Below are 27294 nucleotides of genomic sequence, written 5' to 3' on the forward strand. Positions count from 1 at the left end.
TCAAGCTGTTTATCTGTCTCTGGCCGGTGATATCTTCGGAATGAAGTTCACCACGCGGTTGCCAATGTCTTTGCTATTGTTACAAACAAGACAAGAATAAAAAAATATGCTTAAAATGAAAACCCGAGATCACTGCATAAAAACTTAGGTTAGGCTACAGAGTCCATAGTTCAGTCAGTTGAGTTCTGTTCGGCTAATTCTATACTACACTGTCAAATGTTTGCCTCGACATATGTAATACTGTGTGACAACGTGCACAATTGTGATTTTAGTACATTGTTATAGGGTAGGCCTAAGCATTATAATGCCCTGCCTCAATATTTGCAACTATAGGTGGTAATCCTAATATGAGTTGATCCGTCGTCAGTAGGCCTATTGTGGAATAAGTAGGCCTATAATGTAGGTTTGAATGGAGAAAGCTTATCCGAGACTATCAGTATCTACCCATGCTCCAACAACACACTGAAAGTCGGTGCACGGTCAATCTGACGTCTGCATTGGCCGTACAGCATTTACTGTGATATGGTCTCTGCAGAAGTCAGGGCTTTCATTCTTATTGCGCCAAATGGAGCCCCTCCGGGTTGTTAAAAACTTTGAGAGGCGCACCGCATGAGGTATGGACCGCAATTTGGCCTCTGCGTGCATCGAAATTGCATCACACAATTCAGATCAAGCATACGTAGCCTCTTAGCGAAGTTTTTTTTCCTGCGCGGTGTCTTTGGAAAAGATGGGTCATTAAAACACTGGTAAAGCCTCAATTCCATCACTACGGGAAACTGGGTCCAGGTAAAGTAATGCATGAGATTAGGCGTCTCTATAACGCCCAACATGAAGACCCAGAAGCGTGGCGAGTTGACCGAAATGTTACAAACTAAACAGTGTTTTTTTTTTTATGTCAAATAAGCAACGTGATGACTTGGTTTAAGCATGCACGTAAAGAAACACTTTTGCTAACACATACGATTGTGAGCTTTTATCAGAACATGAATAAATAGTCCGTTCTATCCGTGTTCCTTGGGACATCCGTACCCCATCAAAGTTTACATTTTAAATGGTTAAGATAACGGTTAAGGTTGTGGTTAGGTAAGTTTAATGGTTAGTGGTAGGGGTAATGGTTAGGGACTTCCCAAGGATCCTCCATAGCGTTGACCATGAATAAATAGGCAACTTCAATTACAAACGAACAAACACAAATAGTCGCGAATCTGCTTTATTACTTTAGGCTCCCCTATTCACAGTTAATGACAAAACAATGTGACCCTTTAATTATAATATGGTCATGCAGTTTTAATCAGGGATCAACAATGGACTTGTAGTCGGCTATTTGGGGAGCATCATAGTCCGAAACTTTAAATGTAAGGCATAGTTTATTGTAATTGAAGAAAACCCTCGCTAGATGGCGCTAAAGCCTCGACCATTGGGGTACTGAGCTGAAAGCTGAGAACTAGAGGCCTTGAAGAGCATTAGTGCCTAATTGTCCAATGCAGCTCTCATTCATTACTGTAGGCAACAATGCAATTAAGTTTAATCTGAAGGTCAACAAAATTAGTGTTAAACTGTATTTCATTGTTTCTGTGACTCACGTCATCCCTGAACCGTCTTGTGTCGTTTGTCCTCATTCCTTCATTGTAAAACATATGCATACTAACCTTTGTGTTTTCATCACTCTTGAGCAGCACTGGTCCCATTATGCTTTTAAGTATAAACCTACAAAATGTTTAAAAATCCTAATTGGGTTTGATTAAATACCTTATTCGTGTCAAATGAAAATATATGCTTTCGTCATATTCCTTTGCAGGTTTCCATGCAGATGTCTGTTTGTTATTTCCTGTTGTCATTTTCACTTGAATATGAATATTTTAGTAAAGTGTGTCTGAATTATGTGCAATGACTAAACAGGTAAACATGTAGCTAAACCGATGATGCAGTGCCCTTCCAAATAGGCCTTCATTTGTTGATGTGACAATATACAATGTGTCTCAATAGGCCCAAAAATCTCCAATCCATAACCATCTTCATCTACATGTTTTCTCTGTACTGTTCCCATCTGTTTCATGTCTCCTTATAGTTTGGTTGTCATGGTAGTGTAGCCCTGACCCCTGACCCCTTCCTTAGAGAGGTTAAAGGGCATGTCTATGTTAGTAAAGCGCTTGCTTTATTAACCGACAGTCATTGGCCACCTACTAACCTTATTTTATCGTTTTTCACTTTCTGTTCTTTTCGCTAACAAAGTTGGTTTCACCAAAGCTGACCTACAAGGTAGAAGGTTCAAATTCCATTCTGAGCTTGGCCCAAAGATGCTGTGTGTAATGTTATGTGTCACCACTCACTAAAGAATAATGCCTTGGCTTAAAGATACTCTCAGCAAGATGACATCATCATATACAGCGGGGTGACTTCCTGTTTACGGAAATCAACAACAAAAACATTGTAATTTGCCAAGATTCCACATTTTGGCATGCCTCGAGGTAGAGCGCAATTAGTTCGGAGTCAATAGCAGTCTTGGTTGATTTAAAGTCTGATGTCGTTGGTGGTAAAGCAAGAAGTCTCTCCGCTGTGTATGATGATGTCACCTTGCACAGTGTACATTTAAGCACAATCCACTGCAAACATGGCCAGGTATTGAAAGCTTCTCTGTGGCTGGCTATGTGCTTGTTATAAAATGGTTCACTTCTGGAGAATGGTAGGTAGCGGTTGCTAGTGTTACGTCGTACCCTCACTTCACAGGCAGGCGGGCAGGCAGGGAGACAGACTAATGATTGCGATGGAGAGCTTTTGCATAAATAAAACATTAGCCGGCCTGTATAATTATGTCTGCAGATCTTGTTTTTCTGTATCGAGCCGTGTACTTGTTTTATGCTAATGTTGTTAGACGGAGAGCGTTGCTGTTCCCGCCTGTCTGGGCAGCGTCACAGAAGAATCCATTAAGTCTCGCACCGTGGGTCGCCACACGCACACACACACACACACACACACACACACACACACACACACACACACACACACACACACACACACACATGCATACAGCAGAAAGGCAGACACGCATGTACACACACACGTACACACATACACACACACACACACACACACACACACACACACACACACACACACACACACACACACACACACACACTCCCCCTTCCGCCTCAGATGCTTTTAGCCCCAGAGTGTGGATGCTCCCTGATAGGCCAGTGTGATTAGCACACTAATTAAAGAAACGGTCGCCTACATTCAATCTGAGATTCCGCCAGTCTGACAGCTAATTTCATTAGAATGCGGCAGCAGCTTTTACATGCTATCAATGCAGGCTGGAGACTGTTGGTGTTTTAGAGACGTTTATACATATCAAAAAGTCCACTCCGAGGGGTTTTTAGGCCATATTTTGGGGAGAAAATGATTCCCACCCAGATGAAAAAATGTATCTACTGCTACAGCTGAGCAATATTAATATATGTTTCCCCTGAGAATGTGTTCAGGTTGATTAATAGAATATAGATTTAAACTGGGAAGCTGACTTGCCATAATGCTTACAATCATCACTTACGGCTTGTATTATTACTACTTATTTATGGCTAGATTTATTTCAGGTTACTGGGAGAAAAAAATCGATGTCTGTAGCTAATTTGGTGCCTGTAGAAAAAAAAAACATGAAGTGAATCATTTTATCTTGCATAAATCTAAGTTCCGCTGCACTTTGCATTACACAATAAATGCACTTTTAGCCTACTATGATTTTGTTCTATTTCTACTACTTTTTTGTTTCATTATGGTCTTGCACAAGAAAATTGCACTTAAACCCAGTTTATTTGCAGTTATCTTTTTTTCACATGGTTTTCCGTTTCCGGTGGGAATATTGTCCCGATTCCCACTGAATTGGTTTTGCACTACTGCACAGTAGACACTGCATTCCCTTTTAAATAAACGTGCAAAAACGTGGGATGAGTCTGTAGAAGGTGGTGAGCCTCAAGTTCTCATTTGGACTGCGTTTCATTCCGCACGGATTGCATCCTCCGATATTCCCTCGCTCACTCCCTCCGACAGAACTGGATAGGGTCTGACCCGTTGTCTTGGTTCCGTGAAGGGCAGTGGACGAGGGCAGAGGGGAAGGGAACACCTTTCTGGAATGAAACACAGCCCTGGACTTATCTGGACACTTCCACACCAACATTTATATAACAAAAACACATATCCTAGCTATGTGCACCACTTTGCTATAAAATGTTTTGTCTCTTATCTCGGATCTTCTTTCCTGTCCATGTTGTTCCCATGTGGTAACTCTTCCCCAGTGTCTCTGTACATTAGACTGGTTTTGGCTAGAGCAAGGAGCGGGCGGAGGGAGAATGGGAGAGCTTACACCCGGGTCACACTTCATATTAACCTCTGGTGGCTCTAAAACTGTGTATTCACATGGGGCTGACATGAACAGGCGCAATGGATTTACAGTGTATAGCTACATCTTGTTCCACAGTATTTACGTATTGAATAAGGTTGTGGCTTGCACAATGTAAAAGACTGGCAAACACACTAACAATTCCTCACATATAACTATAATCAAATAACATTGTTATAGTCATTGTAACTACTATTTAAGTACATGTGCCTACACTGTGGACAGTGCCTGTGTACAGGTAGTACTTACCATGTAATAACACTGTTACAGAGCCACTCAATATGAGAGAACGGGACCCTAGTCAGCTTGTCTGAATCCGCCAGTTCTCTCTCATCAACCAGCCATGTTGAAAACACGTCCAGTACTCTGTTCAATGTCTGTGCACTAAAAGTCTTACTAAAAACCTACTTGGAGGGAATGCCGTGTGGTTTTTCTTTTTCTTCAGTTTTGGTGTACCTCTACGGTACTATAACGCCTTTGGAAGTAATGTAATGTACTGTTACCTATACTAACCTGACTAGTGCATGGCCCACTGATGTGCACTGACACCTCTGCATGGCACCTGTTGGGGAGCTGTTGGCTAGTGCTCACACCCGTGCCTGGGTATCACATGGCTCTGCTCTGCCACCTGTAGGTCCTAGCACCACCTGCCAAGAGGACTCATGTGCCAACATGGGCGTCTGTATCCAGCAGTGGGAGAACTACACCTGCGACTGTTCCATGACCTCCTACACCGGCACTCAGTGCAATGATCGTGAGTGCTGTTCATTGTCTATCTATACACGCAAACGCACAGAGACGCATGCACGTTGAACACACACACACTGTACATCAGTGGCGGCTGCTGAGGGGATGGCGGCACATAATAATGGCTGGAATGTGTTATTAGATCCACTCCAGCCTTCATTATGAGCCGTCCTCCCCTTAGCAGCCTCCACTGCTGTACGCACACACACACACACACACACACACACACACACATTTTGGAGAATCCTCTGAAGACGTCTAAAGGTAATCGCTGTTTCTTTCCTTTCTGGGGTGTTTTCAGAGATTTCACAGCCACTAGTGGTGCTAGACACAGTCCCTCATATTCTGACTTAAAAGGGCTAAATTCAATCAAATCCCCATTGTAGTATTTACACAGTAATCAGAATTATTTAATGGAAACTAGTTCTACCCAAGATGCCCTCTGTGTCAGGTAACCTATCAGGTGACCATAAGCTGACCTGTCACCTGACCTTATAAAGATGCCCGACAAGCACACCTAATAGCCATTTTCCCCAATAATATCCGCCAAAAGGTATGTTCGAGTGGGCAGTAACCTTATAAACATCAAATCTGATTGAATCCAGCCCCGAGTCGTCTTAGAAAGTAGCGCACACTAAATGCCTAAGACGCAAGTGTGTATACAAGTCCACCAGAGAGGCTTGGATCATTGAGCTTCACCTCGACATCGAGCTTCATAACGGGTGATTCATTTACGTTTCGTTGGCCTGCGCAAATCCATCGGTTTATCCATTAAATTACTCTCAAACATACACTAGAGGAATCTCTGTATAATGCGGTGCCAGAGGCCCCATGGAGGCTGTGTGTTATTACGTATAACTTATTGTTGACGTTTGGTATTAGTCGGTCTATATCTTACTTAGATAATGGTCTCATCAAGGCTTGGAGAAGGCTGTTTAGCTACAAGGTCATGTTGGAGTAACACTAAGTCACCGACTCTGTCGCTGATGTAATTAACAACTGACTCAAGTGACAGTAAGTCTCAAGGAGGTTAAACGGTGTCTTTGAAAAGACGCAGGAAGAAGCCAAGTGTGATCTTCAAGTGTTATTATTTGGCTTACTATCCTGTCGTCACACTGACGACACTGACACTCACTCACACTGACAATCAATCTGACACACACACACACACACACACACACACACACACACACACACACACACACACACACACACACACACACACACCAGCGGTGAAAGTAGATTTAATTTCTTCCCGGTATGGGACCTCCTATGTGTGTACACGCTTCACCAAAACATTCCCGGTACGGCACATTTGAATCATAGAATTACGTATAGAATCCCTATTAATTCAACAGGATCTAAAGATTTGTCATTTAACTTTTATAATGTATTACCTTTTAGTGTGGCGTAACGTCAGTCATCATCAGTCATGTTTTTTGTCTGATTGTCAAGCAAGCACTTCAAAGGGCTACTTTACTAGGCTACCCGCTCATGTTCATCCACTCCATTGGAAAGAGACATCTGTTTCACAAAACACCAAAAAGTGTAATGATATTTGGCGATTGTCATTAGGCCAGAGTGAATGCGTCCGTGCACGTCTCGGTGTCGCCCACTCATCTCTGTCCTGGCAAAATTTCGGTGTCTTCCAACTACATTACATTTTAGAGCTTAGGCTGTCCACCCATTTCCATTAGCTAATTTGTCATGCCTCTGACATAAAGTCATAATAGATAATGGTGTGGTAGCCTACAGTTTTCTTGACATTTTGTTTTCATTATCATGTTTTACCGGTATGGCGTACCCCCCCCCCCCTTTTTTTGCTGGGATGCCGTGCCGGACCATACCGCCTTACAGACAGACAGACAGACAGACAGACAGACAGACAGACAGACAGACAGACAGACAGACAGACAGACAGACAGACAGACAGACAGACAGACAGACAGACAGACAGACAGACAGACAGACAGACAGACAGACAGACAGACAGACAGACAGACAGACAGACAGACAGACAGACAGAAAGACAGAAAGACAAGACAAGACAAGACAGACACACAGACTCTCCCCCTTACAACCTCAGTCCTATGAGCTATGTCCACAGTACAGCAGAGAGATGGTTATAGGTGATTGGTCTTTCTCTTTGGTTCTGTAGTGCACATCAGCCAAGTTGACCTTCTTGTGATTTAAGACTGACAGGTGGAATTGTGCTCATTTGTTGTCTCTGTCCCCTCCCTCCATCCCTCCCTGCTTCCCTCTCTCCTCCCCTTCCGCTTCTTTCCCTCTCTCCTCCCCCCCCCCGCTTCTTTCCCTCTCTCCTCCCCCCTCCCCTTCATGACAAAGAGGTTTTGCCTTGTCGTATTTCCGCCAGCCGCTGTATTAAAAGTGCGTTAGTGGAGATATGGAGTGACTTAATTAAATAATGCGAGGAGAGTAATGCATGTGTCAGGTCTGCCAGTCCGCACAAATATCTGTCTTTCCCTCCGCTCTCCGCTCTATCGGATAAGATGGGAAATTACCGGGAATGACAGGATGAGACGTTGCCATGCTATTGTTGGGCACACACATACCACCCACCACACACACATGGTGTGCGCATGGGTGTATGTGTGTGTTTGGCTGGGCTGAACCATTGATCTGAATGCCTCTGACAGTGACTAATGGGGGCCTAGTGAGCCAATTAACTGTTCTTTCTTTCATAATTACAACTCAAAATGCTCCCAATGATTTTAAGAGGCCATTTTATTTTTACTGCGCAGCCACAATGTTTCACCACGAGGTGGCATTACAGTATCATCCTGTTAGAGGTAGGACTGGGAAACAGATCCGGAGAACAGAGTCCAGCTGGAGGGAAATCAAACAAGCTCCCCTCTCCCCTCTCCCACAGGCTTAGACCGATCTGAGTAATTCTCCCAGAATTCCACTGGATTGACTGAAATTATTCCACATTTAGATTTCTTTCTTATCTTACAAACAATGTGTTTTTTTCTCTTGTCCTTTGTGGATTTCATTTGTGAATGTACTGCAAAGTTTTCCTCAGGCGAAATGGCGAAATGTTGATTGATTTTGTATTTTTATGTGAGAGAAAGTCGTAAGCGATGGATAGGTGGCTGGCCCAAATCCAATGCTAACCTATTTACTTTCCCTTTATAATGAGCCCATGGATTGAACATTCCAGTGGAGGATTAGCTAGCAGGTTTCTCCATTGGCTTTACTTTGTGGGCTATGGTTAATCCTGCTATCGTAGCGGTGCTGCTAATCTAAGAGGTGTGGGGTTTTAGACCTAGGGCCAGCTTATTCACCCTGGTTTGACCTGGAACCAGAGGTGTTGGGGTTACACACACACATACACACAAGCACAAGGAGGCACGGATGCACACATGCACTCGCAACCACACACTTTCTTTGTAAAAATCACAATACACATTTTATTTCAAGGACTCCTGTTCCTGGGCTGCTGTTGTGAGAGCTAGCCAAGGCCTCAGGCCCGTTAACAAGTCTCATTATTCAATGAATGTAATTAAATTAGTAGCTTGGCTTGTTATCATTTACCCCTCAAAGGTCACACTGGCATTGTTAATAGATAGGACAAAAAAACACTCAGAAACCTGCACCAAACCACACACACACACACACACCGCATGCGCGCACATGCACGCAAATATTTAATGGCATTCGAGTTTTCATCGTTTTAGTCACTTAGATTCTTTGTTGTATTTGATAAGAATGCAGTTTGTGTGTGTGTGTGCCCGCCCGCCTGCGTACAACCCGCAAGGCTCTATGTCTATTTCAGATCCCACCATCATTACTTTACCTTCTGGCGACTCCACTTAGGCTCTGTCGTTCCTCTGTAGGGAAAAACAACAAGCACAGATTCTCATTCCTTCTCTCTCTCTCTCTCTCTGTCCATCTTCCCCTCTTTCTCAGAAATGGTTTTGTATTACGGAGGCCATACTTTCTTGGAAGGCCATACATGATAAACTATGACACTTAAAGGGAATGTTACATGCGAGCACACGCGCAGTACACAAACACACGTCTGCCCGTCTCTTCCCGACACACACACGCGGTCTGTTGTTGCGGTGTCTATTGACAGAAAGTTGCGTCATCCGACAGTCCGACAACAGGAAGATGTGTCTTCCCCTGCACTACCAGACACACCATTCATGTGGACCCAGTCCCTACATAGCTATAGTAGCTAGCTACAGTACACCAGGCTAGGCAGTCACGTTGATTGAGCTATACTAATAAATGAGTTGTTAGCAGCTCCATTGCCTGTTAAATGATCTCGCTGTAAATTAATGCCAGTACATTAGAGAGGGAACCGGCAGGGAAGTTGTGGAGACTGTGAGTGTGTTGCTGCCTTCAGGTCTAGTTGGTAAGCGTGTGGCGCTGGGAATGGCCAGGTTGTGGGTTCAATAGTGCTTTCTCTCTCTTCTCTCTCCTCTCTCTTTCTTTCTCTCTCATGCTGAGAGGTAATTTGAGGTGTCTGGATTCTCCGTTTGTGTGTTGAGTTCCCATTGGGACCTGACAGACATTGTAAGATGGCTGTAATTTCCTCTTCCGAGAAACAGGATTTCTGGGAAACTCCTCTCTTTTCCTCTTCCCCGTGTCCTCTTCTCTCTCTTTCACTCCTCTCTCTCTCTCGCTCCCCCTTCTCTGGTTCTCCGTTTAGACCATGATTACAGAGTTCAACTCCTTTAAAGATGGGGGGGGGGGGATACATGATATGTAAAAACGTAGATTGATTCCACATCTAAGGTGGGAGAATCAATTTAAGGTTCAAATGAAATAGTACCTCTTACAAAATTTGCCTTTGGGTGTTTTTTTCATAGTTCTCTGTTTGGAATAAATAATATAATAAGCAAATAAACAAAAACGAGCTGCAGGGATGGATATGTCTCGCTCTCTATCTCGTTCTCTTTCTGGTATAATTTATATTCTCTCTCTCTCTCTGTCTCTCTCTGTCTCTCTCTGTCTCTCTCTCTCTGTCTCTGTCTCTCTCGCTGTCTCTCGCTCTCTGTGTCTCTCTCTCGCTCTCTGTGTCTCTCTCTCGCTCTCTGTGTCTCTGTCTCTGTGTGTGTGTGTTTATGCTTTGTCTAAGATCTCCGTTAGCGCTAGCTGTCTGAGCACATCTGAATGAATAGGGCCGTTTGGCTGAAGGATGGAGGGATAGAGAGATGGAAGAGTTGAGAGATGGAGATGGATCCCTCGTTTGGTTTGATATCCATCTTGCGGCTGTCGGGGCCTTATGATGGACCCTGACAAAAGATGAAGAGGTGTGATACGCAAGCAACGACCTCGTCTGACAGGCCCGGCGAAAAGCAGGAAATGGATTTGAATACGAGCAGGAATTATGACTGGGCATCTTATTCATGATGAGTGTTATGGGCTCCACCCAACAGAGAGAGAGGGAGGGTGGGGGGGAGATGGAGATTGGAATCGTTGACTATTTTATTTTCCTTTTATGATTTGAGTAAGGGAGAAAGAGCCAATCATAGGCGGTGCATTGGGGGATGTCAGTACCCCTCTCTCAAAAATATATATGGCTTAATAGATCGATGAGAGTTTTTCATTTATTCCAATCGACCGAGCAGGGCCTCTTTTTGTCAGTGGCGTAATATGTTATATATGGTTTGTGTGTGTGTGTGCGTATGCATGTGTGTGTGCAAAGTGTCCAGATTTCGTCTAAAATCTCAGGTCGTTAATGCTCTCTTTGTCCTCCGTTATCTTCTACGATAAAGTATCAGCTGTCACGCTCATTAAAATGGCCGTTCTCCAACCATATTGAATTGGCCCTATGTAGAAAATATCAAACAGCCATTTGTTTGCCGTGGCAAGGTGACCTTGGAGCAGTTAGAATGGCCTCTCCTCTGTGAGGCTGCAAGTTCCTCCATCCATCACCACGGTGTTTCTAGGAAGTAGAGAAAGTAGAGAAATTACGAGATGTCTGGGTCCATAAACATGGCATATCGATATCTCTGTCCACCCTGCCATAAAGTGATTTTAGATCATTTCTAATCACCAGTGTGTGTGTATATATATAGTGTTGTGTTTATGTGTGTGAACGCCTGTGTATGTGTACGCGTTGTCTGAATGCCTGTGTATGTGTACGTGTTGTGCGGATGCCTGTGTTTGAAACTCTTCTTTCTCTGACTGAAACAGATGAAGCTGATGTGACTCTGAACTCAAAAGTGTTATCAGGTTTCACCAGTCGCTCCTCGTCCCAGTTTGAAAGGGCTGCTCTCTCAGTCGATAATGAGGTGTTTTTGTGGGGTTCGGGTGTTTTTTTTGTCAGTCTCTAGCTGTGGTTGTTTCGCTTCAGTTCATTTGTTTAAATGGGAATGAGGCCACCGCGACTGCATGGGGCGGCATGAAATTAATTTGAGCAAACTCTCTGGAAGCGATCGCCGATGTCAATACCGGCCAGATGGATTGCGAGTGACATTCACAGAATTACACATTGATTATAATTACGAATAACATCGATTGCACCCCCCGCCACACCTCCCACTCCCTCCACCATTGCTTAAACTGTGGAAATTAATTTACAGATGACACAAACACATTGTTGAAATATGTCGTTAAACCATGGTGTTGATGCAGTCAAAGCCTCTCTTGTTTTCACTCAACGATTTCCCATACATACAATGTAGAGCTGAAGTCGGAAGTTTACGTACACTTAGGTTGGAGTCATTAAAACGTGTTTTTCAACCACTCCACAAATTTCTTGTGAACAAACTATAGTTTTGGCAAGTCGGTTAGGACATCTACTTTGTGCATGACACAAGTCATTTTCCAACAATTGTTGACAGACAGATTATTTCACTTATAATTCACTGTATCACAATTCCGGTGGATCAGAAGTTTACATACACTAAGGTGACTGTGCCTTTAAACAGCTTGGGAAATTCCAGAAAATTATGTCATGGCTTTAGAAGCTTCTGATTGACATCATTTGAGTCAAATGGAGGTGCACCTGTGGATATATTTCAAGGCCTACCTTCAAACTCAGTACCTCTTTTCATGGGAAAATCAAAGGAAATCAGCCAAGACCTCAGAAAAATAATTGTAGACCTCCACAAGTCTGATTTATCCTTGGGAGCAATTTCCAAATGCCTGAAGGTACTACGTTCATCTGTACAAACAATAGTACGCAAGTATAAACACCATGGGACCACGCAGCCGTCATACCGCTCAGGAAGGAGACACGTTCTGTCTCCTAGAGATGAACGTACTTTGGTGTGAAAAGTGCAAATCAATCCCAGAACAACAGCAAAAGACCTTGTGAAGATGCTGGAGGAAACAGGTACAAAAGTATCTATATCCACAGTGAAACGAGTCATATATCGACATAACCTGAAAGGCTTCTCAGCCAGGAAGAAGCCACTGCTCCAAAACCGCCATAAAAAAGCCAGACTACGGTTTGCAACTGCACATGGGGACAAAGATCGTACTTTTTGGAGAAATGTACTCTGATCTGATGAAACAAAAATAGAACTGTTTGGCCATAATGACAATCAAAAAGGGGGAGGCTTGCAAGCCGAAGAACACCACCCCAACCGTGAAGCACGGGAGTGGCAGCATCATGTTGTGGGGGTGCTTTGCTGCAGGAGGGACTGGTGCACTTCACAAAATAGATGGCATCATGAGGGAGGAAGATTATGTGGATATATTGAAGCAACATCTCAAGACATCAGTCAGGAAGTTAAAGCTTGGTCGCAAATGGGTCTTCCAAATGGGCAATGACCCCAAGCATACTTCCAAAGTTGTGGCAAAATGGCTCAATGACAACAAAGGTATTGGGAGTGGGAAAGCACTGACTCACAAAGCCCTGACCTTAATCCTATAGGAAATATGTGGGCAGAACTGAAAAAGCATGTGCGAGCAAGGAGGCCTTCAAACCTGACTCAGTTACACCAGCTCTGTCAGGAGGAATGGGCCAAAATTCACCCAACTTATTGTGGGAAGCTTGTGGAAGGCTACCTGAAACATTTGACCCAAGTTAAACAATGTAAAGGCAATGCTACCAACTACTAATTGGGTGTATGTAAACTTCTGACCCACTGGGAATGTGATGAAAGAAATAAAAGCTGAAATAAATCATTCTCTCTACTATTATTCTGACATTTCACATTCTTAAAATAAAGTGGTGATCCTAACTGACCTAAGACAGGGAATTGTTACTCTGATTAAATGTCAGGAATTGTGAAAAACTGAGTTTAAACTTCCGACTTCAACTGTATTTGAGGACAGTTATATTATATATTATATTGTGTCACCTACAGTACCAGTCAAAAGTTTGGACACACCACCTCATTCAAGGGTTTTTCTTTATTTATACTATTTTCTACATTGTAGAATAGTAATGAAGACAGCAAAACTCTAAATTACACATATGGACTCATGTAGTAAACAAGTTGCCACCCTTTGCCTTGATGTCAGCTTTGCACACTCTTGGCATTGTCTCAACCTTCTTCTTGAGGAATGCTTTTCCAACAGAGTTCCCACATATGCTGAGCACTTATTTTCTTCATATTGGTGTCATTTCGTAGTGGTTTCTTTGCAACAATTCGACCATGAAGGCCTGATTCACACAATCTCCTCTGAACAGTTGATGTTAAGATGTGTCTGTTACTTGAACTCTGTGAAGAATTTATTTGGGCTGCAATTTCTGAGGCTGGTAGCTAATGAACTTATCCTCTGCAGCAGAGGTAACTCTGGGTCTTCCTTTCCTGTGGTGGTCCTCATGAGAGGTAGTTTCTTCATAGCGCTTGAAGGTTTTTGCGACTGCACTTGAAGAAACTTTCAAAGTTCTTGAAATGTTCCGGATTGACTGATGTTCATGTCTTAAAGTAATGATTGACTGTCATTTCTCTTTGCTTATTTGAGCTGTTCTTGCCATAATATGGACTTGGTCTTTTACCAAGGTAGGGGTGTATACCACCCCTACCATGTCACAACACAACTGCTCAAACGCATTAAGTAGGAAAGACATTCCACAAATTAACTTTTATAAAGGCACACCTGTTAATTGAATTGCATTCCAGGTGACTACCTCATGAAGCTGGTTGAAAGAATGCCAAGAGTGTGCAAAGCTGTCATCAAGGCAAAGGGTGGCTACTTTGAAGAATCTCAAATGTAAAATATATTTGAATTTGTTTCACACTTTTTTTGGTTACTACATGATTCCATATGTGTTATTTCATCATTTTGATGTCTTCACTATTATTCTACAATGTATAAAATAGTAAAAAATGAAGAAAAACATTTGAATGAGTATGTGTGTCCAAACTTTTGACAGGTACTTTCTATTATCCCGATGTATTTCCTGGTTCAATTTGTAAGCCTAAGTCATCAATAAACTGGCATTGTTACAGCATTTGATTGCTTACAACACCTCAACCAACAAGCATGCTGTATGTGTTTGTCTCTGTCTCCCACCATCCCTCTATACACCACAACAGCCTGCTGACTTCTGCTGCAGCGATGTGTGTTTTTGCTCCCATCGCCATTGGCCTGCCATTGTGTGTGGCAGTGCAGGGAGAAAGGGTTTTGGGAAAAGACAGGCAGCAGGACTTTTGGAAAGCAGTTAATTAGTGTAGAAAAGAGACCATCAATCGAGGGGAGGACAGATTGAGAGATGGTTGCTGTGGCGCTCCCCTACTGTCTCTCGCTCACCTTCTCGTTCGCTTTTTCTCAAGCTCCCTCTTTCTACTTTGCTTTCTCTACACCTTTCCTTCTCACTCTTTTTCTTGCGTTTTCTCTCATTCTCTTTCTTTCTTTTTTTTTGCTCTACATTTCCTTCTCTCACTCTCTCCCATATCTCTCTCTTTCTCCTTTCCCCCCCCCCTCTTTCTTTCTCTCCTTGTTTCGCTTTGTTCACATGCACGCGTTCCCCCCAGCACACAAAGCCAATGCCACTAAACTAGGACACAGATATAATTAAGACAGATAGGGTTTGGGGAACCGTACACACTTAGAAAAAAAAGGGTTCCGAAAGGGTTCTTTGTCTGTCCACATTTTTTTTTCTAGTTGGAACCCTTTTGGGTTCCATGTAGAACCCTTTTGGGTTCCATGTAGAACCCTCTGTGGAAGGGTTTCTACATGGAACCCAAAAGGGTTATTCAAAGGGTTTACCTATGTGGACAGCCGAAGAACCCTTTTAGGTTCTAGATGGCAGCTTTATTTCTAAGAATGTAGTGTTATCGTATGTACCCAGCCAACAACAGATTGGGAACGGCTGAGAGCTTCGGCGTTCGTATGTGCGTCTCTCTTCCTATTAAGTCATTTCTATGTCAATAGGAGCTGAAGGCATGACATGGCAAGAAGAGCAAGTGACTCTGTAAACGGTGTGCGCCAACATTGTTCCTCTGTGGGACCTTAGATCAAGAGGACACACATGTATGAGCACAGATGTACACTTTCTTCTTCTTAGAAATATTCATCAAACGTCTTCCGTCTTTCTTTCTGTGAACTCAATTGGCTTTCATTTTATACAGTAGCACACAGAGCCACTCCTTGCTGACAGCAACTGCTACTAGTCCCGGTACACTGTTATGATGACTGGGTAGGTGAGGGGTTGATGAAGCACCGCTATACAGTCCCATATTGAGCCGCGTGCCCTTCCTTTGTCACTCTAAAGCCAATTAACTTCCCTGATGCAGTCCCTGACACCACACCAGTGCTATGACACTTTGTGCTTGCTACACAGTCGGGCTCCGTCTTCCTTTATAAATGCCTGTCTCCACCTGAGCCATTAACGCTGAAGACTCTCTCAGAGAACAGTGTCCTCACCTCGGTCTTCGTTTGTCACTCATAGGACTCTTCTTCTGCCCCTATCTCTCCTTAAGTTATACAGTATACTACATATGCGTACTGGTAACTAATGAGGTCTATCTGCTTCAGTTCAGTGTGGCACAGGTCTCATCTTGAATTTTAGCTGTTTTGTTCTCTGCTCCCAGGACAGTAATGTATTCTAGGACAGCCATTCATGTATACTGAACAAAACTATAAACACAACATGTAAAGTGTTGGTCCCATGTTTCATGAGCTGAAATAAAATATTCCAGAAATGTTCCTTATGCACAAAAAGCTTATTTCTCTCAAATGTTTTGCAGAAATGTGTTTACATCCCTGTTAGTGAGCATTTATCCTTTGCCAAGATAATCCATCCACCTGACAGGTGTGGCATATCAAGAAGCTGATTAAACAGCATGATTATAACACAGGTGCACCGTGTACTGGTGACAATAAAAGGCCACTCTAAAATGTGCAATTTTGTCACACACAACAATGCCACAGATGTCTCAAGTTTTGAGGGAGCGTTCAATTGGCATGCTGACTGCAGGAATGTCCACCAGGGCTATTGCCAGAGAATTTCATGTTAATTTCTTTACCATAAGCCGCCTCCAATGTTGTTTTAGAGAATTTGGCAGTACGTCCAACCGGCCTCACAACCGCAGACCACATGTAACCACGCCATCCCAGGACCTCCACATCCAGCTTCTTCACCTGTGGAATCTTCTGAGACCAGCCACCTGGACAGCTGATGAAACTGAGGAGTATTTCTGTATGTAATAAAGCCCTTTTGTGGGGAAAAACTCATCCTGATTGGCTGGGCCTGGCTCCCCAGTGATAGGGCCTGGCTCCCAAGTATTACAATTGACGGATATCCTTATATGAACAGTAATCGTTGAAATTGTTGCATGTTGTAAGTTTTTTGTTGTTCATTATATTTATTGTTGTCGTCATTTAATGGTAAATGTGTAACTGTACAATATAAACTTCAAAGCTGAAACACAGAACAGGAATACACATATAACTGGCTTATCTACTACTTTCACTTCTTTCCTTTAGGTTTTTATTCGTTTTTTTAAGTGAAGAAATATATTCCAAAATAGTGTCGACTAAGCTTTGGTTCAGAGGCTTTACAGTACTTTACCATGGAATTGTTCAGTACTCGTTTCTGATTGGCTTGAAGGGCATTCTAGAGTGTGCATTATTTCCCTATTATGCGCCGTTTACTGTATCAGCACGGCGGAATTCAATAGCTGTAGTTAATTCTTACATGTTCGATGTTTGAGCTGCTTTTGAAAGAAAAAGTCAAATTGAAAACATTATGGGCAGTGATGCGTTAGGCCTGGGTTTCTGGGGCTTCAGCACTGGATGATTTTCATCCAGCCTCAAACCTTCTGATAGGCTATCTAAAGTCAAAGTCAGGTTGCACACCAGCTGGCTGAAGCTAATTGGCTAAATAATTTGACTAAGTCTTTCCACCTGTGAACACACACACACACACACACACGAGACACACACACGAGACACACACACACACACACACACACACACACACACACACACACACACACACACACACACACACACACGAGACACCAACATCAAACCACACCCCGAAACAACTCACGTTGGAATTCAGTCATGTCAGCTAGCATTCCTTAATGAACCAAATCAGGAAGTGTAGTTGCCCTTTAAAACGAACTAATGCACCTCTACCTTGCTACCTTACAGATGAGCCAAGGAGGAGGACAGATGAGAACAGCAGGCCAGTGGAGCTCTTAGAACAGCAGCAGCCAGGGGCAAATGGTAGGGAAGAGGATGATTTAGGTGACCCAGTCACAGGCCCAAAACAAGTTGAGTTATTCCATGCAACGTTTTTCTATTATCCATCCAAGGACCACAGTGTTCTTCACCAATTGAAATAGAAAGCTCATCTATTCCTTCCACAGCGTGCCTGTAGTGTTCAGTTTGGCTGTGTTTAATGTCGCATCTTCTCTCTGCTCCTTATTATGGGGCTCTATTTCTGGCCTGGCTTGATTAGTCTGCTTTAGGTCCTCCACAGGCTAATTAGCAGTTTAGTGTCAGAGCCTCTGAAAACTGTGTTTGGGCTTAAACAAGACTCTTCAACGAAGCTCTAGAAATACATATCGCTTGAGTCCGAATACTTACACTGTAACAGAACTAGCTGTTTCTTGGATTTGAATGTTATAGATATGGTGTTAAAAGGGATTGGGCTACTTGTTGGGAAAATAATCAGAGACTTTAGGTAAATGCAAAACGGCGAACAGAGATATTGCCTGTTTCTTCATTCAGAGAGAGGACAGGGTGGATCCTTCTTATTTGGCTGTCTGCTTCCTTGCCTGTTCCAGCTCTGCGTCAGTCTCCACTGAGGACAGATTTACTTCAGACAGTTTAACGGTCACCCGTTCTGTGCCGGGTCCTGATAATGAGTGTGCTGTCATTAGTAGAGCTCTACTGAGCTCGCTCACTAAAAGGCCAACTGCTCTGAGTAATTAAGAATGTGTTCATGCTCTTTACAGCATCTTACCTTTTGATCTCACCCTATACTACTTAACCTGAACGAAGGGACCATCACAAGGGCCCCAATGGGTTCCTTCACTACTTCCCCTGACAAGAACAGCGGGGTATGGATCCCCTTTGTATAACAATGGCAGGGTTCTACTAAGCTATATGGAATTGTTTTAAGAAGGTCATACCAAGGATCATTTAGCTTTTTGATTTTTAATTTTAAGACCCCTTGAAGTATATAAAAAATATATATTTGATGAAACATTTTATTTGACCTTACCAAACCCATCGAATAACAAATTCACGACATGGAACAACGGATAGTTCCCAAAACCTAATCGAAAGGAAGTTTGTTCTGAAGTGTCTGTCCTATATCTTAGAGATATAAGAAAGATCAGGAAACATATATTATATTAAACCGTATATTTATAGATGTGAAGTTGGGAGTTGAAAGATCAAAGTGAGCTCCTCAGAGCTCTGGTTTACCTAAGCAGAGTGTGTAATAACAAGTCTATTTGCTACTTATGGACCCTTCTAGATATATATGGCTGAGTTCGCAGGTTCTTTTTTCAAGGATGTGGTGGAACAAGTTAAGATGAAAGCGGCTGTTCCCCCTCCAGTATCATGTCACATTAATAATTGAGGAGGCAAAAAAGGGAGCTTGATTCAGTTAACCTTGTGAGTTATTTATTGTGTTTATAAGATGACTGTCATGTTTGCTAATATCTCGTTGAGCCAGCCATGGCAAAAAAAAGGGGAATTTCTTCAGAAGTTGTGTTAGGGATGTGGGTTGAGGTTCAAACTGACAGGGAATGTTGGACTGGGTTTTCACTCCAGTGCACTTGAACATTTCCCATCCTGGTAATTCCTATCATCCTGGTAATTCCTCTCTTTAAAGGGGCAATCTTCTTGCAATAACAAAGGTCCACCCCACCACTGTTTCTGTAAACAGCTGAGGGTTGAGGCTGGAGAAATGTCACCAAGTCACATACACATGGTTAGCAGATGTTAATGCGAGTGTAGCGGAATGCTTGTGTTTCTAGTTCTGACTATGCAGTAAAATCTAACAAGTAATCTAACAAATTCACAACAACTACCTTATACACACAAATACACACAAATGTAAGGGGATGAATGAGAATATGTACATATAAATATATGGATGAGCGATGGCGTGCAGCGTAGGGAAGATGCGGTAGATGGTGTAGAATACAATATATACATATGAGATGAGTAATGCAGGATATGTAAACGTAAACTCTCATTCCAGATTCACATCAAGCATTTCCAATCCAAAATTTAATCTAGAATCTGCCTCCTATTTCACAACAAAGCCTCCTTCACTCATGCTGCCAAACATACCCTCGTAAAACTGACTATACTACCGATCCTTGACTTCGGCGATGTCATTTACAAAATAGCCTCCAACACTCTACTCAGCAAATTGGAGGCAGTCTATCACAGTGCCATTCTTCTTGTCCCCAAAGTCCCATATACTATCCACCACTGCAACCTGTATGCTCTCGTTGGCAGGCCCTCGCTTCATATTCGTCACCAAACCCACTGGCTCCAGGTCATCTATAAGTCTTTGCTAGGTAAAGCCCCGCCTTATCTCAGCTCACTGGTCACCATAGCAGCACCCACCCGTAGCATGCGCTCCAGCAGGTATATTTCACTGGTCACCCCCAAAGCAAACTCCTACTTTGGCCGCCTTTCCTTCCAGTTTTCTGCTGCCAATGACTGGAACGAATTGCAAAAATCCCTGAAGCTGGAGACTCATACCTCCCTCACAAGCTTTAAACATCAGCTGTCAGAGCAGCTTACAGATCATTGCACCTGTACATAGCCCATCTGTAAATAGCCCACGCAACTACCTCATCCCCAGATTTTTTATTTTTTTTGCTCCTTTGCACCCCAGTATCTCTACTTGCACATTCATCCTCTGCTCATCTATCACTCCAGTGTTTAATTGATAAATTGTAATTATTTCGCCACTATGGCCTATTTATTGCCTTACCTCCATAATCTTCATTTGCACACACTGTTTTTAGACTTTTCTATTGTGTTTTTGACTGTAAGTTTGTTTATTCCATGTGTAACTCTGTGTTGTTTGTGTCGCACTGCTTTGCTTTATCTTGGCCAGGTTGCAATTGTAAATGAGAACTTGTTCTCAACTGGCCTACCTGGTTAAATAAAGGGGAAATAAGTAAATAAATAAAACATAGCGGGGTGAAAAAGCAGTGGCTCGGGTGGTTGTTGTCCTTGATGATCTTTTTGGCCTTCCTGTGACATCGGGTGCTGTATGTGTCCTGGAGGGCAGGTAGTTTGCCCCCGGTGATGTGTTGTGCAGACCTCACTACCCTCTGGAGAGCCTTGCGGTTGAGGGTGGTGCAATTCCCGTACCAGGCAGTGATACAGCCCGACAGGATGCTCTCGATTGTGCATCTGTAAAAGTTTGTGTGTTTTAGATGACAAGCCAAATTTCTTCAGTCTCCTGAGGTTGAAGAGGCGCTGCTGCGCCTTCTTCACCACGCTGTCTGTGTGGGTGGACCATTTCAGTTTGTCCGTGATGTGTACGCCGAGGAACTTAAAACTTTCCACCTTCTCCACCACTGTCCCGTCGATGTGGATAGGGGGGAGCTCCCTTTGCTGTTTCCTGAAGTTCATGATCATCTCCTTTGTTTTGTTGACCTTGAGTGTGACTTTATTTTTCTGACACCACACTCCGACGGCCCTCACCTCCTCCCTGTAGGATGTCTCATCGTTGTTGGTAACCAGGCCAACCACTGTAGTGTCGTCTGCAAACTTGATGATTGAGTTGGAAGCGTGCATGGCCATGTAGTCATGGGTGAACAGGGAGTGCAGGAGAGGGCTGAGAATGCACCCTTGTGGGGCCCCAGTGTTGAGGATCAGCGGGGTGGAGATGTTGTTTCCTACCTTCACCACCTGGAGGCGGCCCGTCAGAAAGTCCAGGACCCAGATGCACAGGGCGGGGTCGAGACCCAGGGTCTCGAGCTTGATGACGGGTTTGGAGGGTACTATGGTGTTAAATTCTGACCTGTAGTCAATGAACATAATTCTTACATAGGTATTCCTCTTGTCCAGATGGGATAGGGCAGTGTGCAGTGCCGTCTGGGCCTGCAGCCTTGCGAGGGTTAACACGTTTAAATGTTTTACTCACGTTGGCCACGGAGAAGGAGAGCTCACAGGCTTTGGTAGCGGGCCGTGTCAGTGGCACTGTATTGTCCTCAAAGCGAGCAAAGAAGTTGTTTAATTTGTCTGGGAGCAAAACGTTGTTGTCCACGATGGGGCTGGTTTTCTTTTTGTAATCCATGATTGACTGTAGACCCTGCCACATACTTCTCGTGTTTGAGCCGTTGAATTGCGTTGAATTGCGTTGAATTGCGTTGAATTGCGACTCTACTCTGTTTCTGTCGGCATGATGCGTGAAGTAAATGGGTGGCTGTACCGACTTTGACAACATATCCCGAGTGAGCCATGTTTCCGTGAAACAGAGAATGTTACACTCGCGCCCTGATTTCGTCCACCTTATTATCTAGAGATTGGACATTGGCGAGCAATATGCTCGGAAGCGGTGGATGGTGTGCTCGCCTTCTGAGTCTTACCAGTAGGCCACTCCGTCTGCCTCTCCTGCAGCGACCAAGTTGTTTTGGGTCGGCCTCTGGGATAAGATCCCATGTCCAGGGTGAAGGTCCGAACAAAGGATCTGCTTCGGGAAAGACATATTCCTGGTCGTAATGATGGTAAGTTGACATCGCTTTTATATCCAATAGTTCTTCCCGGCTGTATGTAATAACACTTTTTTTCTGGGCTAACAATGTAAGAAATAATACATAAAAAAACAAATAACTGCACAGTTTTCTAAGGACCTGAACATTTATAAGTGCAAAAATGGATGTAGAAATCACAGATTGACCCTTTTTTTAAATAATTAAGATCGGGGAATATTGAGTGTGGTATTTTCTCCTGTCTATGTTACATTTCTGGAAGCAATAAGGGAGAGTGGGGAAAGTTGAGGCTTTTTTACATTCAGCATCTCTCCGGCAAGGGAAATATAGTTTCCTTTCTAACAAATATATCTACATATATTTCAGGATGTTGTGTATCCCTGGAAATAACCTGAATTCATGTAAACATTCCAGTTTGAAAATATAGCTTTTCCATCATTGGCACAACTTATCCTGGGTACAAATGTCTATGCTGAATGAGATATGTGACCGACATGCTCGATTCGGTCTTATGTAGCAACATTTGAAATTGTGTTTTTATACATTAGATAAAAGTAAAGACTCAAAACTAGAAAATTGTATATCATACACTACTGTTGAGGAACGATATATAAAGTAATGCTGCTTTGAAAGTTGATATACTTGAGAAAATGACCCTTGAATGTTTTGGTACACTTACTGGAGAGCTCTTCTTTGTCTACACCCATTCAGCATCATTCACACCCTCTAAAGCCTTAGCCCCACCCATCTTTTTAAGATTTTCACATGTCCGTGTACTAAACAACCAAAAATGTCAAGACTAAAGTCTGGTTTACACTACGGTGTGTTCGTAAATTTAATCTGAGGTGCCAGAGTGTGCTCAGAGTGCGCTCTAGGCGTTCGGGGATTCGAAACCAGCAAACTTACGATTACTGACCCAAAACTCTAACCGAAGGCTACCTGACGCAATACTATTGATGGCTCTCTTGGTCTTGTATACTTGACGACTGTATAGTCAACTCATTGTTCAAAAGGTAATATAAATGATTGTTTACGTAGCCCCAGATTGTGAAGTGCGCATCCCGTACATTCTATTTCTATGGCTCGTATCCACTCCTTCTAGACACTGTTTACCTAGCCAGCATGTCATCATTGTCAGACAAACTTTGTTGGAGACTACAGTAGCGAGTTACATTATGGGGTGTAGGCAGGATACTGGAAAATGCAGTTGGAAGGGTGTCACGAGGTAGGCTATTTATTTTCATCTTAGAGAGTAATATAAATATCCTGTGAGTAATATTTGCCAAAACACTTCCCATTTGGACTGTCAGGTGTGACACGCTGTTTCCAGTTGGTCCTGGGCATTCTGAAGAAAGTCTCCAACACACCAGGATTGATAAGCGACAAGAAATCGGAGTGTTTAGTTACACACACGCCATCTTCTGCTGCATCGTCAGTCTGATGTTCTACCTTCATTATCGAAATTAGCTGGTCCCATTCTCGACAGCCGAGACATCCACTGTCTGTAGGTAGAGATAGTTAGGCATCTCCCGCAAACTGCACAACCAGTCACCATGCGTTCTGGGAAGTGTCTGTGTTTCCTCGACATCTGTTTGGTCCGGTCTCTCTCCGGCTCTTTTCCCTCTGTCAGCTCGCAAATGGAACAATTCAGCCTCAGGATACTCTGGTTCAAACCAATATGGCACAACAGTACCATTCTGAAAATATCGCAGGTCTCAAAAGTCTTCTTTGTTCTCGAGCTGACATTCTTTACTCCAATTAAATTTGATGAGGGCAGCAAATACTGTGAGGGAGTGAGAATAGAAAATGATTGTTTACATCCTTCCACCATGCCCACCTCGGAAGTCCCAACCTAGGTCCCAACCAGCCATTAATCTGCCTCCTGGATTTCAATACAAAAATAACAAAATACATTGGTAAAAATGTGTCTACTGAAATAAGTTAGCTGACAAATTGTGCCGAGAAAGTCATTATAAGGACTATTGCAGTCATGGGAGGCCAGAGCGGTTTGTTTGGTATGTATTTATGATGAACTTTGAAGTTGCATGAGGTTTTATGGGGAAGAGGGGCGTGAAATCAGCTTTTTACCTAAATCTAAATACTCAAGCAATGGCCCTAAAAACTGTCAGGGGTACTGACAAAAGAACAAGCAAGTGTTATAAAGGGCCCAGGTGTGTTTTTGGGTGAACTTCCCCTTTAACACCTAACAGCACCTTGTACTTTTTTGACACTTTTAACATAGGCCAGGCCCTGTTGTTACCTCCTATCCCAGCGATAATGCTTTACATCACACCTGGGAAGAAAACACTTTAATTTGCTCAACTTGCCATTGGCTCAATCATTGGCGCAACTTACCCCATGGCCGTTGGCTCAACTTACCCCAAGGCAAACATTTTGACTATATTAGCCCACACAGCGGGGACTGTGAGGGGACACACACACACAAACACACACATTCATTTGTGTTGTTGTATTGTTTGTGTTATTTCTTAGTATTGTTTGTATATAATTTTTTTATTTAAATGTGTGTGACTGTCCTTGTCTATTCAGTGTGTCAGTGTTTTGTTACTTGTCATGTCTGCTTCTGCAAAAGCTAATGGGGATCAAATAAAAAGCACTTTCATGCTAGGTTTAGGGCCTCATATTGAAGCTTATAGAGACCCCCTGATGTGGGTCCTTCTATAAATAATGGGGCCAATGTGTGACATTGGGATAAAAATGTCAAAATGGTTGGAAACAAAAATAAAATTGATTTTCATACAGTTCCGCATGTGTACTTAGAGGAATAAAAGTGAATATAAGCAAATTGGCCCATAACTCCTCCTATACATCAACATGGGCCTAGTACTATACATTCTTCAAGCAGGGTTCATACAGACATTGGCAAGTCAAATTCAAGAACTTTCAGGGACTTTTTCAAGCACTTAATTATACTTTTCAAAGACCTCAATGTTATACAATTGTATAATTTATATAATTATACATATAGGGCCTAATATAGAACCCTTTCCTCCCCCTAAAAAGCATGCAAAAAGTGACAAAAAAGAAGGCCATTACCACTAAAATTAATGCATTTTTTTGGTGGCTTTTTTAGGCTTTGCCATTGATATTCAAATTTTCAAATTATTCTAAAATTCTAAAATATGTGTGAATAATGTGGACATAGCCTGACTAAATAAATTGTCCATGCATGCATCCAATCTTTCTGTAGCATATGTGGCCGACGCAGGCACACATAATTACGCCATGAATAGCAGTAGCTTTAATCTCACCATTTGAATTTCACCATCACTGTTTTTATAATGAGAAAGTGATCAAAACCAGGTAATTTTTTTCATGGAACAGTTTGTATGGAAAGCCAAGTGTGTATGGAAAGCCACATCTCTCACAAGAAAATGAAAAAAAATGAAATCACGGATAATTATAAGGGAGCTGGAGAACTTATCAATTGGCTACAATAATTACATGGACTTTTCAAACATCAAATTGAGGAAATTACAGATTTTCAAGGTAGGCCTATTCAAGTACTTGAATTTCTGAGCTACAAATTCAAATTCAAGTAGGCTACTTCAAGCCCCATGTATTGTTTAAAATTGCAGGTGTGACATGGAAAACAAAATGTATGTCATGTTATTTCATTACCAGATCATATTGTGAAGAAGCCCACTAGGCTATGTCATTTGTTGTCGTTATATCCAGAATAATGAATAGGAATAGCGTTGGGTGTTGCGCGATAGTCTATCCTACACGACACCGCACAGTAGACTCGGTGTCCAATCCGAGGCACCAAAAAATATGAAAACGTGAACACGTTACCTTGATGCTTTCTCTGTTAAATCTAAGGAGACTCTGCTGCAAATCAAGCAGACAACAACAGATGATCAACATCAATTCTCTCGGGATATTAGATCCAACGTTGATCCAGGCACAACTGTCTTCACCAGCGTAATGAATGAGACACCAACATATTCTGGACATTCCTCGCGGACCTTCCAGCACTTGGGCTGTTGTTGCATCGCTTGCGCTATCACAACAGCTGTTCGTCACTTGACTGTCATTCGGGAAAATTCCTCCCTGGATCAGATGATGATGTGTGAAAATATCATGGTGTAACTAATCAGCTCGACACCAAATGCGCATCCAACAAGTATTATGCATAATCATTGAAGAACCACTTTAATGACAGTATCGATTTCGGTTTTACGTTTGAAGGTACGGTGACTCTTTCGGTTAGCAGAATTCGATTTTGCAATCGCATTTATTATTTTGGATTTGTGTGCCCCTGAAAACTGTTTTCACCCCGTAACATATGTAAGGGGACACAAAATGTTGAGTAGTTACATTACATTTCTGAGATCTCTATACAAAAAAACTGTCCAACAGCTAAATCCAGGATTCTTAAAGGGTTCAAGTTCAATGTCAAATGTAAGTGATTAATGCTTAATATATGATTTAACAACAACTTACACTGCCATAAATGCAAGGACAGAAGAAAAAAAATGATGTCACACAATTTTGGACAAATCTGTCAAGACACCAACCTTCAAATTATCTACTTTGGTTTAGATACAGGAATCATAAAACCTCTAGCACAATAAATTCATTTGACATGGTGAAAATCTTTTTTTTACCTAACTTGCTTACCACTTTTTAATGTGGTTTCTTCATTCACAGACTCAATGTAATTATGTGATGTAATTATTCCTAAATATTTGGTCAAATAGTTACATTTGTGTATGGTTTCCTAGAAATAAGGGTGTCTCAACTTACCCCACTCTCCCCTAAAAGGCTCTTCATTCTTAAAGGAAAACTCCACCCTAAAACTATCTTTTGGTGTTGGGACTATGTTAACAATGGACTAATGAAACAAATACCAAAATGTAGCTTTAGGGTGGAATTTTCCTTTAATCTTCCCTCAGATTTAAGCATATCAATATTTCCTCACACAATTAAACTCGCTGAATAGAGTTGGATACATTGAAATTCTTTATAGTTCTCACACTGAAGTCGGTGCAGTGTACAGCAGGTAGCCTTTTCTATAGCCTGGTGGCTGAGTTGAATGGGTATCCC

General features: G+C 42.5%; 1 protein-coding gene across 22 annotated transcripts in view; it reads left to right on the plus strand.

Moving 5' to 3' along the window:
• nrxn3a (neurexin 3a) overlaps positions 1–27294 on the plus strand; it is a 437732-nt gene that overhangs the window by 168694 nt on the left and 241744 nt on the right. For 16 of the 22 annotated variants that reach the window (XM_071365150.1, XM_071365152.1, XM_071365149.1 and 13 more), the window contains 2 exons: positions 2233–2259; positions 5031–5150. In XM_071365150.1, the coding sequence (XP_071221251.1) occupies positions 2233–2259; positions 5031–5150 (147 nt within the window). The remainder of the gene's footprint in view (positions 1–2232; positions 2260–5030; positions 5151–27294) is intronic. The other 6 variants (XM_071365137.1, XM_071365147.1, XM_071365148.1 and 3 more) reach the window with 1 other exon arrangement.

This window comes from Salvelinus alpinus, chromosome 25 (genome assembly GCF_045679555.1).
Source record: "Salvelinus alpinus chromosome 25, SLU_Salpinus.1, whole genome shotgun sequence".
NCBI lineage: Eukaryota > Metazoa > Chordata > Actinopteri > Salmoniformes > Salmonidae > Salvelinus > Salvelinus alpinus.